Genomic DNA, 17,994 nt, shown 5'->3' on the forward strand with positions numbered 1-17,994 from the left:
CATCGATAAATTTCTGATAGAAATTTTTAGATTATCGATAAATTACTGATAGGAAATTTTTCGATTATCCATAAATTTCTGATAAGGAATTTTTCGATTATCGATAAATTTCTGATAGGAAATTTTTCGATTATCGATAAATTTCTGATCGATACTTTCTATCAGATATTTATCGATAATCGAAAAATTTCCTATAAATTTATCGATAAATTTCGGATAGGAATAATTTCCTATCAGTATTTTTCGATAAATTTATCGACATATTTTTTATCAGAAATTTATCGATAATCGAACAATGTCCCATCAGAAATTTATCGATAATCCAATATTTCCTATCACAATTTTATAAATAATCTAAAAATTTGCTATAAGAAATTTATCGATAATCGAAAAATTTCCTATCACAAATTTATCGATAATCGAAAAATTTCCTATCACAAATTTATCGATAATAAAATTTCCTATCAGAAATTTATCGATAATCGAATATTTCCTATCAGATGTTTATCTATAATCGAAAAACTTCCTATCAGAAATTTCCTATCGAAAAATGTCCTATTAGAAATGTATCGATAATTGAAAAATGTCCTATTAGAAGTTTCCTATCACAAATTTATCGATAATCGAAAAAATTCCTATAAGAAATTTATCGATAATCAAAAAATTTCCTATCAAAAATTTATCGATAATCGACAAATTTACTATCAGAAATTTATCGATAATCGAAAAATTTACTATCAGAAATTTATCGATAATCGAAAAATTTACTATCAGAAATTTATCGATAATCGAAAAATTTCCTATCGAAAACTTATCGATAATCGAAAAATTTACTATCAGAAATTTATCGATAATCGAAAAATTTACTATCAGAAATTTATCGATAATCGAAAAATTTTCTATCAGAAAGTTCATACTAGTTCATACTATGAAAAGTCGAAACGCTCTTCCGATGAACTTTTTCCTATAAAAAAAATCGTCCGATGACCCTTTTCAGAAAAGTTCATCCGATAAACAATCGATAAATTTCTGATAATCGAAACCTGATAATCGATTATCGCTAAATTTCTGATAAGAAATTTTCGATTATCGATAAATTTCTGAAATTTCAGAAATTTATCGATAATCGAAAAATTTCCTATTAGAACTTTATCGATAATCGAAAATTGTCCTATCAGATATTTATCAATAATCGAAAAATTTCCTATAAGAAATTTATCGATAAGCGAAAAAATTCCTATAAGAAATTTATCGATAATCAAAAAATTTCCTATCAAAAATTTATCGATAATCGAAAAATTTACTATCAGAAATTTATCGATAATCGAAAAATTTACTATCAGAAATTTATCGATAATCGAAAAATTTCCTATCGAAAACTTATCGATAATCGAAAAATTTACTATCAGAAATTTATCGATAATCGAAAAATTTCCTATCAGAAATTTAGCGATAATCGTAAAAATCGTATCGATAATCGAAATTTCAGAAATTTATCGATAATCGAAAATTTCTTATCAGAAATTTAGCGATAATCGATTATCAGGTTTCGATTATCAGAAATTTATCGATTGTTTATCGGATGAACTTTTCTGAAAAGGGTCATCGGACGATTTTTTTTATAGGAAAAAGTTCATCGGAAGAGCGTTTCGACTTTTCATAGTATGAACTAGTATGAACTTTCTGATAGAAAATTTTTCGATTATCGATAAATTTCTGATAGGAAATTATCGATGAAAGATTATCCGATGGATATTTTCTAGAGAAAATTAACCGATATTCACCAATAAAAAGGTTCAACCGAAAATTCTACACTCGCGCCTAGTGTCATCTTCTTCCCCAACAGGAATAAATTTAAAAAATCTTTCCGTTAATGACCATGAGTTTTGATTGACCATCACAAAAATCACAGTTTGCCCATTAATATCCATTCGGTATTTTCGAATTTTAGTTTCACACAATGCTTCGTGCGGCACGTTACCTAACGGTCTTGGTTTACTTATATTCTCTGCTTTTGGGTGTTGTTGCCTTTACCTATGACGTTGATACGGGATATGTGTGCAAGAAAACGACCTTAACCATCTATTGCCTCTTCATAAATCTTCTAACGCTGGCAGGAGTTGTCGCTTTTGCCCGAAACATGGAAATAAAAATGCAGAAGTCGGGACAACCAGATTTACACTACAAATTATTGGTGACCATGACCATAATACGTATCACTGGAGTCTTAATGGTCTTGGCTGTCAATTGGTTGCGCCGTAATGATTTCGTAAACAATCTGAATTTGCTGCAAGAATTTCGTGCTCGTTATTTGCGAAAGATTCGGAATCATGAGAAACATTTGGATTTTTTTAATCAACAAATTGTTTTGAAATTTTTAATTGGCGGTTTATCTGAAATGGTGATGTTTTTTGGTACAATACAAATTATGCATCAGATTTTTGAGGTCAATAATCCGGTGATTTTGACAATTTTGGGTCTAATGTCGACTGTCTTAAATTTAATGTCCTCCCACTATTTCTTCATTGTGCTTAATTTGCAAATCCTGTTTCGAATTATGATTGATGAATTGAAGAGCCTGCTGAGGACAATGGAAGAACTCTTTCGCCGGCACTACCGCAACCGTATTGGCCAAGGGCTCTTCAGTATTCTGTGCTGTCAATTATCCGATGATTTGGACTATTTGGCCCGCAACCATTCGGAGTTGCAGTTACTGGGCGACAAAATCAATCGTATGTTCTACATCCAGGGTTGCTGTGTCTTTTTGGTTTTGTATTTGAACAACATTTGTATTTTCCACATTTCAACCAAACGGTTTTATATGCTCTACCATTGGCTGTTTTGCTTTACTATGCCGATTCGTTTATGCTGATCTATATGATATTGGGTTATTTCGATACCATCACAAAACCCAGTGAATTGTTGAAAGATTGCCAAGCATGGCTGCCAATATTGGACACAAGGTTGGAGGAGAGTGTAAGCAAATGTGTGGTGCATAATTTTAGGCAGTGCTGTAGCATTCATAAGTTTGTTCTCTTTTTACAGGCTCAGCTGTTCTCGATCAAAATGGCTGCTTTCCCAATAAGTCGTCAATTGTTGTATCTCTTCGATGTTACCCGGCCCATGGTTTTTGCAACAATTAGTTCCACCCTAACAAATGCCATTGTGCTAATGCAATATGATTATAAATATAGTAAAATAAAAAATTAGTAATTTTTCCTTATAGAAAGAATATTCTCCTTATATCTCCTTAGCAGCGGATGTGAATTTTTTATATATTTTTCAATATTAATCTTCTAGAGGAAAACGTTCATCGGATGAACTTTTCTATAGGAAAATGTTCATCGGATAAACTTGTCTCTAGGAAGATGTTCAACGAATGAATTTTTCTATAGGAAAGGGTTCATCGAATGAACTTTTCTATAGGAAAAGGTTCATCGAATGAAATTTTCTATAGGAAAAGGTTCATCGAATGAAATTTTCTATAGGAAAAGGTTCTTCGGATGAACTTTTCTATAGGAAAAGGTTCACCGGATGAACTTTTCTATAAGAAAAGGTTCATCGAATGAACTTTTCTATAGGAAAATGTTCATCGAATTAACTTTTCTATAGGAAAAGGTTCATCGGATGAACTTTTCTCTAGGAAAAGGTTCATCGGATGAACTTTTCTCTAGGAAAAGGTTCATCGGATGAACTTTTCTATAGGATGAACTTTTCTATAGGAAAGGGTTCATCGGGTGAACCTTTCTATAGGAAAAGGTTCATCGGATGAACTTTTCTATAAGAAAAGGTTCATCGAATGAACTTTTCTATAGGAAAATGTTCATCGAATTAACTTTTCTATAGGAAAAGGTTCATCGAATGAAATTTTCTATAGGAAAAGGTTCTTCGGATGAACTTTTCTATAGGAAAAGGTTCACCGGATGAACTTTTCTATAAGAAAAGGTTCATCGAATGAACTTTTCTATAGGAAAATGTTCATCGAATTAACTTTTCTATAGGAAAAGGTTCATCGGATGAACTTTTCTCTAGGAAAAGGTTCATCGGATGAACTTTTCTATAGGATGAACTTTTCTATAGGAAAGGGTTCATCGGGTGAACCTTTCTATAGAAAAAGGTTCATCGGATGACCTTTTCTATAATAAAAGGTTCATCGGATGAACTTTTCTATAGGAAAAGGTTCATTGGAAGATCTTTTCTATAGGAAAATGTTCATCGGATGAACTTTTCTATGGGAAAATATTCATAGGATAAATTTGTCTCTAGAAAGATGTTCATTGAATGAAGTTTTCTTTAGGAAAATGTTCACCGGATGAACTTTTCTATAGGAAAAGGTTCATCGAATGAACTTTTCTATAGGAAAATGTTCATCGGATGAACTCTTCTATAGAAAAAAGGTTCAGCGGATGAAATTTTCTATAGGAAAATGTTCATGGGATGAACTTTTCTATAGGAAAAGGTTCATTGGATGAACTTTTTCTATAGGAAAAGGTTCATCGGATGAACTTTTCTATAAGAAACGGTTCATCGGATGAACTTTTCTATAGGAAAATATTCATCGGATGAAGTTTCTATAGGAAAAGTTTAATCGGATGAACTTTTCTATAGGAAAATGCTCATCGGATGAACTTTTATATGGGAAAAGGTTCTTCGGATTAACCTTTCTATAGGAAAAGTTTCATCGAATGAATTTTTCTTTAGGAAAATGTTCACCGTATAAACTTTTCTATAGGAAAAGGTTCATCGGATGAACTTTTCTATAGGAAGAGGTTCATCGGATAAACTTTTCTATAGGAAAAGGTTCATCGGATGAACTTTTCTATAGGAAAGGGTTCATCGGGTGAACTTTTCTATAGGAAAAGGTTCATAGGATGAACTTTTCTCTAAGAAAAGGTTCATCGGATGAATTTTCTATAAGAAAAGGTTCATCGGATGAACTTTTCTATAGGAAAATGTTCATCGAATGAACTTTTCTATAGGAAAAGTTTCATCGAATGAACTTTTCTATAGGAAAATGTTCATCGGATGAACTCTTCTATAGAAAAAGGTTCATCGGATGCAATTTTCTATAGGAAAATATTCATGGGATGAACTTTTCTATAGGAAAAGGTTCATTAGATGAACTTTTTCTATAGGAAAAGGTTCATCGGATGAACTTTGTCTCTAGGAAAAGGTTCACCGGATGCACTTTTCTATAAGAAACGGTTCATCGATTGAACTTTTCTATAGGAAAATATTCATCGGATGAAGTTTTTATAGGAAAAGGTTAATCGGATGAATTTTTCTATAGGAAAAGGTTCATCGGATTAACCTTTCTATAGGAAAAGGTTCATCGAATGAATTTTTATTTAGGATAATGTTCACCGTATAAACTTTTCTATAGGAAAAGGTTCATCGGATGAACTTTTCTATAGGAATAGGTTCATCGGATAAACTTTTCTATAGAAAAAGGTTCATCGGATGAACTTTGCTATAAGTAAGGGTTCATCGGGTGAACTTTTCTTAAAGAAAAGTTCATCCGATGAGTTTTCTATAAGAAAAGGTTCATCGGATGAACTTTTTTATAGGAAAATGTTCATCGAATTAACTTTTCTATAGGAAAATGTGCATCGGAAACCTTTCTATAGGAAAATGTTCATCGAATAAATTTTTTATGGGAAAATGTTCATCGGATGAACTTTTCTATAGGAAAATGTTCATCGGATGAACTTTTCTATAGGAAAAGGTTCTTCGGATGAACTTTTCTATAGGAAAATGTTCATCGGATGAACTTTTCTATAGGAAAAGGCTAATGGGATGAACTTCTGTATTGGCAAATTTTCATTGGATAATTTTTTCTATAAGAAATATTCACCGGGTGAACTTTTCTAAACGACAATGTTCGTCGGATGAACTTTTCTATAGCAGTAGGTTCAGCGGGTGAACATTTCTGTAGCAAAAGGTTCATTGGATGAACTTTCTATTGGAAAAGGTTGAGCGGTGAACTTTCCTATAGGAAAAGGTTCATCGAATAAACTTTCGTATTAGAAAAAATTCATTGGATGAACTGTTCTATAGCAAAATGTTTATCGGATGAACTTTTCTTTAGGAAAAGGTTCATCGAATGAACTTTTCTATAGAAAAATGTTCATTGGATGAATTTTTCTATGGGAAAATGCTCATCGGATGAACTTTTTATAGGAAAATGTTCATAGGATGAACTTTTCTATAGGAAAAGGTTCATCGGATGAACTTTTCTATAGGAAGACGTTCATCGTATGAACTTTTCCATAGGAAAAGGTTCATGGGATGAACTATTTTATAGGAAAATGTTCATCGGATGAACTTTTCTATAGGAAAAGGTTTATCGGATTAACTCTTCTATAGAAATATGTTTATCGGATGAATTTTCTATGGAAAAATGTTCGTCGGGTGAACTTTTCTATAGGAAAAAGTTCGTCGGATGAAATGTTCGATAGGAAAAGGTTCATCGAATGAACTTTTCTTTAGGAAAAGATTCATCAGATTAATTTTTTGTAGGAAAAAGTCCATAAGATGAACTTTTCTATATTCATCGGATGAACTTTTCCATGGGAAAAGGTTCATCGGATGAACTTTTCTATAGGTAAAGGTTAATCGGATGAATTTTTCCATATGAAAAGGTTCATCGGGTGAACTTTTCTATAGGAAAGGTTCATCGGATGAGCTTTTCTAAAGGAAAAGGCTCATCGGATGAACTTCTCTATTGGACAAATTTATATAAGAAATATTCAGCGGGTGAACTTTTCTAAAGGATAATGTTCGTCGGATGAACTTTTCTATAGGAAAAGTTTCATTGGGTGAACTTTTCTATGGGAAAATGTTCATCTGATGAACATTTCTATAGCAAAAATGTTCATCGGATGAACTTTTCTATTGGAAAAGGTTTATCAGATGAACTTTCCTATAGGAAGAAAAATTCATTGGATGAACTTTTCTATAGCAAAATGTTCATCGGATGAAATTTTCTTTAGGAAAAAGTTTATCGGATGAAATTTTCCATAGGAAAAAAGTTTCATCGGATGAACTGTTCTATAGGAAAAGGTTCATCGGATGAACTTTTCTATAGGAAAAGGTTCATCGGATGAACTTTTCTATAGGAAGACGTTCATCGTATGAACTTTTCCATAGGAAAAGGTTCATGGGATGAACTATTTTATAGGAAAATGTTCATTGGATGAATTTTTCTACAGGAAAAGGTTCATTAGAGTAACTTTTTGTAGGAAAAGGTCCATAAGATGAACTTTTCCATAGGAAAAGGTACATCGGATGAACTTTTCTATAGGAAAATCTTCATCGGATGAACTTTTCTGTAGGAAAAGGTTCATCGGATAAATTTGTCTCTTAGAACATGTTCATCGAATGAATTTTTCTTTAGGAAAATATTCACCGGATGAATTTTTCTATGGGAAAATGTTCTTCGGTTGAACTTTTCTATAGGAAAATGCTCATCGGATGAACTTTTCTTTAGCAAAAGGTTCAGCGGATAAATTTTTCTATAGGAAAAGGTTCATCGGATGACCTTTCCTGTAGGAAAAAAGTCATCGGAGGAACTTTTCTTTACGAAAAGGATCATCAGATTAACTTTTTTTGTAGGAAAAGGTCCATAAGATGAATTTCTCTATAGGAAAAGGATCATCATCGGATGAACTTTTGGCAAGTGTTCATCGTATGATTTTTTCTATAGCAAAATGTTCATCGGTTGAACTTTTCTATAGGAAAATGTTGAACGGATGAACTATGGGAAAATATTTATCAGACCTTTCAATAGAAAAAGTCTATCGAATGAACTGTTTCATAGAAAAAGTGTATTGAATGAACTTTTAATAAGAAAAAAGTAATCGAAGATGACTTTTCCGATAGAGTATTTCAATAGACTTAACTTGTGTTATGGAAAACTTCATGGGGAATGACTTTTTTCATAGAATAGTTCATCGGAAATGGCATTTCCTACAAAAAATGTCATCGGGTATGACTTTTCCCATAGAAGTGTTCATCGGAGATTACTTTTCTTGTGGAAAATTTCGACTGAGATTTTTTCTTATACAAATTTTCAAATTGTTTGTATAGAGAAATTCATTGGGTTTGACTTTTCTCGTAAAAGGTTAATCGAAGATTAAATTTTTTACAGAATCTAAAGGTTAATATTTCGTTATTAGTGAAATAACCATGACGTCAAGGTGTCGACGTATTCCATGAAAATGCAGTTTGTCTATAGATAGATAACCACTGCCATGTGATATCAGTTGGAATATCAGAAATTACTGTCATTAGGATGGAGGTTAATTGAAAAGATTATTTTTCAATATTGCCATCGAAGTTTGAAATCTGATAGAAAGACATATGGGCCATTCATAAAGAGTTGTTGGGATGATTTCTTTTTTAAACGAACTTTGGTCTATATAGAATAAAACATCGGATGATCTGTTGCCTCTAAGAAAAATCATCTGATGGACCGTTTCTTAAAAATGAATCAAAAGGACAATTGCCTTTGGAAAATTAATCTCATGTTCCCATGTGCAATGCAATGGTCCATATTTTGTTATAATTAAAACAAAAAATCCCAACAACGGATTTCAAGGCTGTCTGTCTCAATAGTCTCCAACTTAAAGAAGTAAACAATCAAGTTAAACTCAGCAAAACCATGAGACGCTCCACCCGTTGGATGTTGGCCTTCTTCTATTGGAGTTCGCAAATATTTGCCATCGTGCCATTCGGTTATGATTTCGAGAAGAGGGAAATCTATACTTCACTCTCACTGACCTTGTATTGCATTGTGGCTAATGTGGGAATGCTGACCCTGATACCGCTCCTCTGGGATGTACAAATGAATCCACAAAACATGTATGAGAAGGACTTGCATGTAATAATCACAGCCATAACAACACTGGTGGAAATTTTGGCTGTTCTGATCACGGTGATAATCATATGGCTGCAACGTCAGGAGTTTATGGAAGTAGTGAGCAAATTTCTGCACCTACGTAGATTCATCTTGGAGAAGTGGATTCCTTATGAAAAACAAAAAACAAAGTATGAAAATGCCATTCGATTGAAATTCTACTGGAGTTTATTGGCCCACGTTTGCATTATTTTCGGCTATACCGATTTCTTTCAACAACATTTCCACATGAATGGATTCTTGGTGGTGCTGCTCGCAATGTTTGTTTTTCTTGCAACTGTTAATATGTTACTGGAACTTCTTAACGGGGAACTGAAAAAGGTTCTGGAATGTTCGGATTTGTTGTCACGTTTTGAATATTTGAAGCAGATTCATGCTGTCGACTTTGAACGTCAGTGCACTAAACTTGCCAATGAACTGGACAACTTAGCCGCAGTCCAATATCAAATGTTTCAGATTTTGAATCGCATTATTCGCATCTTTGGCGTACAAATTATCGGCGATATCCTTGTGGTATATCTTAGCAACATAGGAGTCTTTTATATATCCTATATGATCCTGCAGCATTCCTATATGAGGGAAATCTATGGCACAGCTGTCATATACACATCGATTTCTCTAGTCGTCTACTACATGGATTTGAAATTGTTTATATTCCAAATATTCCGAGTGGAAGAGCTCTTTACAGAAACGGGAGAAGTGTTGAGGCTTCGTGATATGTTCGAGTCGAATTTGAGTGAACGTTTGGAGAATAGTGTGAGTATACTTTGTAGATATTTAAGAAAATAGACATAGCCATAAACGAACATGTTATCAATTGATCAAAAAGTTTATCGATAACCGAAAAAATTGCTCTAGAAAAATTTTCTATAGAAATTTTATTGGCGATCGAAAAATTCCCTATAAAAAATGTTGCCGAAAATCAAAAATTTTTCCATAGAAATTTTTTCGATTATCGGAAAAATTTACTATAGAAATCGATAATCGAAAAAATTTACTATAGAAATTTTATCGATAATCGAAAAAACTTACTATGGAAATTTTATCGATAATCGAAAAAATTTACTATAGAAATTTTATCGATAATCAAACAAATTTACTACAGAAATTTTATCGATAATTGAAAAAATTTTCTACAGAAATTTTATCGATAATTGAAAAAATTTACTATAGAAATTTTATCGATAATTGAAAAAATTTACTATAGAAATTTTATCGATAATCGAAAAAATTTACTATAGAAATTTTAGCGATAATCGAAAAAATTTACTATAGAAATTTTAGCGATAATCGAAAAAATTTACTATAGAAATTTTATCGATAATCAAAAAAACTTACTATAGAAATTTTATCGATAATCAAAAAAAACTTACTATAGAAATTTTATCGATAATCGAAAAAATTTACTATAGAAATTTTATCGATAATCGAAAAAATTTACTATAGAAATTTTATCGATAATCGAAAACATTTACTATAGAAATTTTATCGATAATCGAAAAAATATACTATAGAAATTTTATCGATAATCGAAAAAATTTACTATAGAAATTTTATCGATAATCGAAAAAATTTACTATAGAAATTTTATCGATAATCGAAAAAATTTACTATAGAAATTTTATCGATAATCGAAAAAATTTACTATAGAAATTTTATCGATAATCGAAAAAATTTACTATAGAAATTTTATCGATAATCGAAAAAATTTACTATAGAAATTTTATCGATAATCGAAAAAATTTACTATAGAAATTTTATCGATAATCGAAAAAATTTACTATAGAAATTTTATCGATAATCGAAAAAATTTACTATAGAAATTTTATCGATAATCGAAAAAATTTACTATAGAAATTTTATCGATAATCGAAAAAATTTACTATAGAAATTTTATCGATAATCGAAAAAATTTACTATAGAAATTTTATCGATAATCGAAAAAATTTACTATAGAAATTTTATCGATAATCGAAAAAATTTACTATAGAAATTTTATCGATAATCGAAAAAATTTACTATAGAAATTTTATCGATAATCGAAAAAATTTACTATAGGCATTTTATCGATAATCGAAAAAAAATACTATAGAAATTTTATCGATAATCGAAAAAAATTACTATAGAAATTTTATCGATAATCGAAAAAATTTACTATAGAAATTTTATCGATAATCGAAAAAATTTACTATAGAAATTTTATCGATAATCGAAAAAATTTACTATAGAAATTTTATCGATAATCGAAAAAATTTACTATAGAAATTTTATCGATAATCGAAAAAATTTACTATAGAAATTTTATCGATAATCGAAAAAATTTACTATAGAAATTTTATCGATAATCGAAAAAATTTACTATAGAAATTTTATCGATAATCGAAAAAATTTACTATAGGCATTTTATCGATAATCGAAAAAAAATACTATAGAAATTTTATCGATAATCGAAAAAAATTACTATAGAAATTTTATCGATAATCGAAAAAATTTACTATAGAAATTTTATCGATAATCAAAAAAAATTTACCATAGAAATTTTATCGATAATCGAAAAATTTCCCTTAGAAATTTTGTCGATAAATTTTCCAATTGAAATTTGGTCGATAATCGAAAATTTTCCTATTGAAATGTGGTCGACGATCGAAAAAATTGCTATAGAAATTTGGTCGACAATCGAAAAATTTTCAATAGAAATTTGGTCGATAATCGAAAAATTTCTTATTGAAATTTGGTCGATAATCGAACAAATTGCTATAGAAATTTGGTCGATAATCGAAAAATTTCCATTGCACCACGGTGGCATCGATAAAATTTACTATAGATATTTTATCGAAAATCGAAAAAAATTTACTATAGAAATTTGATCGATAATTAAAAATTTGGTCGATAATCGAAAAATTTCCCATAGAGATTTGATCGATAATCGAAAATTTTCCTATTGAAATTTGGTCGATAATCAAAAAAATTGCTATGGAAATTTGGTCGATAATCGAAAATCTTTCTATAGAAATTTGGTCGATAATCGAAAAATTTTCCATAGAAATTTGGTCGATAATCGAAAAATTTTCCATAGAAATTTGGTCGATAATCGAAAAATTTCCTATTGAAATTTGGTAGATTACCAAAAAAATTGTTATAGAAATTTGATCGATAATCGAAAAATTTGCTATAGAAAGTTGATCGATAATCGTAAAAATTGCTATAGAAATTTGGTCGATAATATAAAAATTTCCCCTAGAATTTGGTCGATAATCGAAAAATTTTCCATAGAAATTTGGTAGATTATCAAAAAAATTGTTATAGAAATTTGATCGATAATCGAAAAATTTGCTATAGAAAGTTGATCGATAATCGTAAAAATTGCTATAGAAATTTGGTCGATAATATAAAAATTTCCCCTAGAATTTGGTCGATAATCGAAAAATTTTCCATAGAAATATGGTAGATTATCAAAAAAATTGTTATAGAAATTTGATCGATAATCGAAAAATTTGCTATAGAAAGTTGATCGATAATCGTAAAAATTGCTATAGAAATTTGGTCGATAATATAAAAATTTCCCCTAGAATTTGGTCGATAATCGAAAAATTTTCCATAGAAATTTGGTAGACTATCAAAAAAATTGTTATAGAAATTTGATCGATAATCGAAAAATTTGCTATAGAAAGTTGATCGATAATCGTAAAAATTGCTATAGAAATTTGGTCGATAATATAAAAATTTCCCCTAGAATTTGGTCGATAATCGAAAAATTTTCCATAGAAATATGGTAGATTATCAAAAAAATTGTTATAGAAATTTGATCGATAATCGAAAAATTTGCTATAGAAAGTTGATCGATAATCGTAAAAATTGCTATAGAAATTTGGTCGATAATATAAAAATTTCCCCTAGAATTTGGTCGATAATCGAAAAATTTTCCATAGAAATTTGGTAGATTATCAAAAAAATTGTTATAGAAATTTGATCGATAATCGAAAAATTTGCTATAGAAAGTTGATCGATAATCGAAAAATTTTCCATAGAAATTTGGTCGATAATCGAAATATTTCCTATTGAAATTTGGTCGATAATCAAATAAAATGCTATAGCAATTTGGTTGATAATCGAAAATTTCCTATTGAAATTTGGTCGATAATCGAAAAATTTCCTATTGAAATTTGGTCGATAACCGAAAAAATTGCTATAAAAATTTGGTCGATAATCGAAAAATTTCCCCTAGAATTTGGTCGATAATCGAAAAATTTTCCATAGAAATTTGGTAGATTATCAAAAAAATTGTTATAGAAATTTGATCGATAATCGAAAAATTTGCTATAGAAAGTTGATCGATAATCGTAAAAATTGCTATAGAAATTTGGTCGATAATATAAAAATTTCCCCTAGAATTTGGTCGATAATCGAAAAATTTTCCATAGAAATTTGGTAGACTATCAAAAAAATTGTTATAGAAATTTGATCGATAATCGAAAAATTTGCTATAGAAAGTTTATCGATAATCGTAAAAATTGCTATAGAAATTTGGTCGATAATATAAAAATTTCCCCTAGAATTTGGTCGATAATCGAAAAATTTTCCATAGAAATTTGGTAGATTATCAAAAAATTGTTATAGAAATTTGATCGATAATCGAAAAATTTGCTATAGAAAGTTGATCGATAATCGTAAAAATTGCTATAGAAATTTGGTCGATAATATAAAAATTTCCCCTAGAATTTGGTCGATAATCGAAAAATTTTCCATAGAAATTTGGTCGATAATCAAAAAATATCCTATTGAAATTTGGTCGATAATCGAAATATTTTCCATAGAAATTTGGTCGATGATCGAAAAATTTCCTATTGAAATTTGGTCGATAATCGAACAAATTGCTATTGAAATTTGGTCGATAATCGAAAAATTTTCCATAGAAGTTTGGTCGATAATCGAAAAATTTCCCATCGAAATTTGGTAGATTATCAAAAAAATTGTTATAGAAATTTGATCGATAATCGAAAAATTTGCTATAGAAAGTTGATCGATAATCGTAAAAATTGCTATAAAAATTTGGTCGATAATCGAAAAATTTTCCATAGAAATTTGGTCGATAATCGAAAAAATTGCTATAGAAATTTTGTCGATAGTCGAAAAATTTCCCATAGAAATTTGGTCGATAATCAAAAATTTTCATATTTAAATTTGGTCGATAATCGAAAAAATTGCTATAGAAATTTGGTCGATAATTGAAAAATTTTCCATAGAAATTTGGTCGATAATCGAAAAATTTCCTATTGAAATTTGGTCGATAATCGAAAAAAATGCTATAGAAATTTGGTCGATAATCAAAAAAATTGCTATAGAAATTTGGTCGATAATCGAAAAATTTCCCCTAAAAATTTGGTTGATAATCGAAAAATTTCCTATAGAAAGTTGATCGATAATCGAAAAAATTGCTATAGAAATTTGGTCGATAATCGAAAAATTTTCCATAGAAATTTGGTCGATAATCGAAATATTTCCTATTGAAATTTGGTCGATAATCAAATAAAATGCTATAGAAATTTGGTTGATAATCGAAAATTTCCTATTGAAATTTGGTCGATAATCGAAAAATTTCCTATTGAAATTTGGTCGATAACCGAAAAAATTGCTATACAAATTTGGTCGATAATCGAAAAATTTCCCCTAAAATTTGGTCGATAATCGAAAAATTTCCTATGGAAAGTTGATCGATAATCGTAAAATTTGCTATAGAAATTTGGTCGATAATCGAAAAATTTTACATAGAAATTTTGTCGATAATCGGAAAATTTCCTATTGAAATTTGGTCGATAATCGAAAAATTTCCCATAGAAATTTTGTAGATAATCGAAAAATTTCCCATAGAAATTTTTTCGATAATCGAAAAATTTCCCATAGACATTTGGTCGATAATCCGAAAATTTTCCATTGAAATTTTGTCGATAATCGAAAAATTTCCCCTAGAAATTTGGTTGATAATGGAAAAATTTCTTATTGAAATTTGGTCGAAAATCATAATAAATTGCTATAGAAATTTGGTCGATAATCAAATATATCCCTAGAAATTTGGTCGATAATCGAAAAATTTCCTATAGAAAGTTGATCGATAATCGTAAAATTTGCTACAGAAATTTGCTCGATAATCGAAAATTTTCCCATAGAAATTTGGTCGATATTCAAAAATTTTTCTATAGAAATTTTGTCGATAATCGAAAAATTTCTTCTAAGAAATGTCTCAAAAAAATCTCATAAAATGTTGCTTATGAAATTTATCGATTAAGATTAAAAATATTTAATTATCCTGCGCATTAGTAATTAGGAGACGATTGTGAAGTTTGTGATAAAACCATCCCATTCCCCATAAGAAATACAACTCAATTCTATTTCTATGTTGTTTTTCCCTATGTCTTGAATTAGTTCCGTTCAGTCAATAGAAGCCGTCATGCGACGGTCTACGGATTACATGATTATTGTGGCTTTGTTTGTCGCCCAAATGTTGGGTGTTATATCTTTTTGCTACAATCATCGTACGGGGGAAGTGTACACATCAACTTGGCTAACTGTATACAGTGTCATCATAAGTATGGTTATGTTTGGAGCATTACCAATACTGCGGCATATCAACGTCAATAAAAAATATTTATATGCCAAAATCAATTTCTTAATATTTCTAATACAAATAGTGGCCGTCTTGGTCACCATCTTCTTCAATTGGACAAAACGCTGTGAATTTATGCACACGCTAAGAGAAGTAACAAGAGTGGAAATGGAATTTAAGAAAAAATGGCCTCTTAGCGAGAAAGTGGAGAGGAGATTTGAAAAAACGATACGTTCGAAATTCACCTGGGGATGTGCTTCCAGTTTGGCCATAATGATGGGATCGTTGGAATTCTTTAAGCATCAATTTAATTTGGAAAACATCTGGTTAATATTGGCTTTGGGTGTCATCACTAATGTCATTAATTTGGTCATGACAACATATTTCTTTTATATTCTCCACATAAATACTTTCCTGGCGGCCCTTAATGAGGAGTTGTTGTTGGTACTGAAGAAATCTGAGAACTTGGCATATCTTCAGAGATTGGGACAAGCTCATGCAGGATTTTTCATAACTCAATGCTGTCAAATAGCCGATGATGTGGATGAATTGGCTAAATTTCAGTTGGTGTTTCGCCAATTAGCCAAACGCATCAACACCATGTATGACGTCCAGGGGGCCATTGTCCTATTGACCATATATTTGAATAACATATCGGTCATTTACGCGTTTTATACGTGGTCAAGTACTGAAGAGGAAGTTTACAGTAAATGGATAATGGTCTGGATGCCATTTGCCTTGTTCTTGTATTTTGTGGATATGAAGTTATTTTTATTTTCAATGTTGGCCTATGAAGATTTAGTCGGTGATACCGGAAGAATGCTGAAGGAATGTCAAACGTGTTTCAATAATCTGGATGTTCGATTGGAAGAAAGTGTAAGTAGAAGAAAAGAGATGATATTACAATTATTAAGAAGTGAATTTGTGGATGAATAATATTGCACATATGAAGTTTTCGAGCAAAGTTAACCGGGTGAAACTTTTCCTACTTTTTTTATAGAAAAGTTCATTGAATTAAACTTTTCCTATAGAAAAGTTTATTGGATGAAACTTTTCCTATAGAAAAGTTCATCAAAAAAAACTTTTCCTGTAGAAAAGTCCTAAAAGAATAGACAAATTGAAAATTCGATTATCACTAAATTTCTCATAGAATATTATTCGATTATCCATAAATTTCTATAGGAAATTTTTCGATTACTGATAAATTTCTGTTAGGAAATTTTTCGATTATCGATAAATTTCTGTTAGGAAATTTTTCGATTATCGATAAATTTCTGTTAGGAAATTTTTCGATTATCGATAAATTTCTGTTAGGAAATTTTTCGATTATCGATAAATTTCTGTTAGGAAATTTTTCGATTATCGATAAATTTCTGTTAGGAAATTTTTCGATTATCGATAAATTTCTGTTAGGAAATTTTTCGATTATCGATAAATTTCTGTTAGGAAATTTTTCGATTATCGATAAATTTCTTAATTATGGGCCATCAAAGCAGTAATTTTGTTTATGTACTTCTTCAGGATAAAAATCATATTTCCCTTAATTAACCCCGACAGAAAGAAAAACAAACGTTTTCAATTATTTAGCTTATCAAAAATTTTTTGATTAAATTTCCTATAAAAAATCAAAAAAAAATCCATTAAAAAATTTGTCGATAATCAAAAAATTTCCTTTAAGAAACTTGTCGATAATTGAAAAGTTTTCTTTTAAAAATTTTTCGATTATCAAAAACTTTCCTTTAAGAAATTTGTCGATTATCGGAAATTTTCGTTTAAGAAATGTGCAGATTATCAGAAAATTTCCTTTAAGAAGTGTGTCTATAATCGAAAATTTTCATTTGAAAAAATTTTCGATAATTGAAAAGTTTCTTTTAAGAAATTTGTCAATAATCGAAAAATTTCCTATGAGAAATTTGTCGATAATTGAAAAATTTCATCTAAAAATTTCCTATAGAAATTTTATCGATCATCGAAAAATTTCCTATAGAAATTTTATGGATAATCCAAAAATTTCCTATAGAAATTTGATCGATCATCGAAAAATGTCCCAGAGAAATTTTATCGATAAACGAAAAATTTCCTATAGAAATTTTATCGATCATCGAAAAATTTCCTATAGAAATTTTATCGATAATCCAAAAATTTCCTATAGAAATTTGATCGTTAAACTAAAAATTTCCTATAGAAATTTTATCGGTAAACGAAAAATTTCCTATAGAAATTTCATCGATAATCGAAAAATTTCTTATGAGAAATTTGTCGATAGTCGAAAAAGTATCTATGAGAAAAATAGTCAAGAACATACTATGAGAAATTTATCGATCATCGAAAAATTTCCTATAGAATTTTTATCGATCATCGAAAAATTTCCTATAGAAATTTTATCGATCATCGAAAAATTTCCTATAGAAATTTTATCGATCATCGAAAAATTTCCTATAGAAATTTTATCGATCATCGAAAAATTTCCTATAGA

At 29.6% G+C, this 17,994-nt stretch overlaps 1 protein-coding gene across 1 annotated transcript; it reads left to right on the forward strand.

Moving 5' to 3' along the window:
* The first annotated feature begins 1,960 nt into the window (after positions 1-1,960).
* On the forward strand, positions 1,961-2,872 carry LOC141404587 (putative gustatory receptor 59c). Its single transcript, XM_073988041.1, has one exon. The coding sequence runs from the start codon at positions 1,961-1,963 to the stop codon at positions 2,870-2,872; it is 912 nt and encodes a 303-aa protein (XP_073844142.1).
* The last annotated feature ends 15,122 nt before the right edge of the window (positions 2,873-17,994 follow it).

The sequence above is a fragment of the Musca autumnalis genome, unplaced genomic scaffold, assembly GCF_047663935.1.
Source record: "Musca autumnalis isolate F117 unplaced genomic scaffold, ASM4766393v1 scaffold_487, whole genome shotgun sequence".
Taxonomy (NCBI): Eukaryota; Metazoa; Arthropoda; class Insecta; order Diptera; family Muscidae; genus Musca; species Musca autumnalis.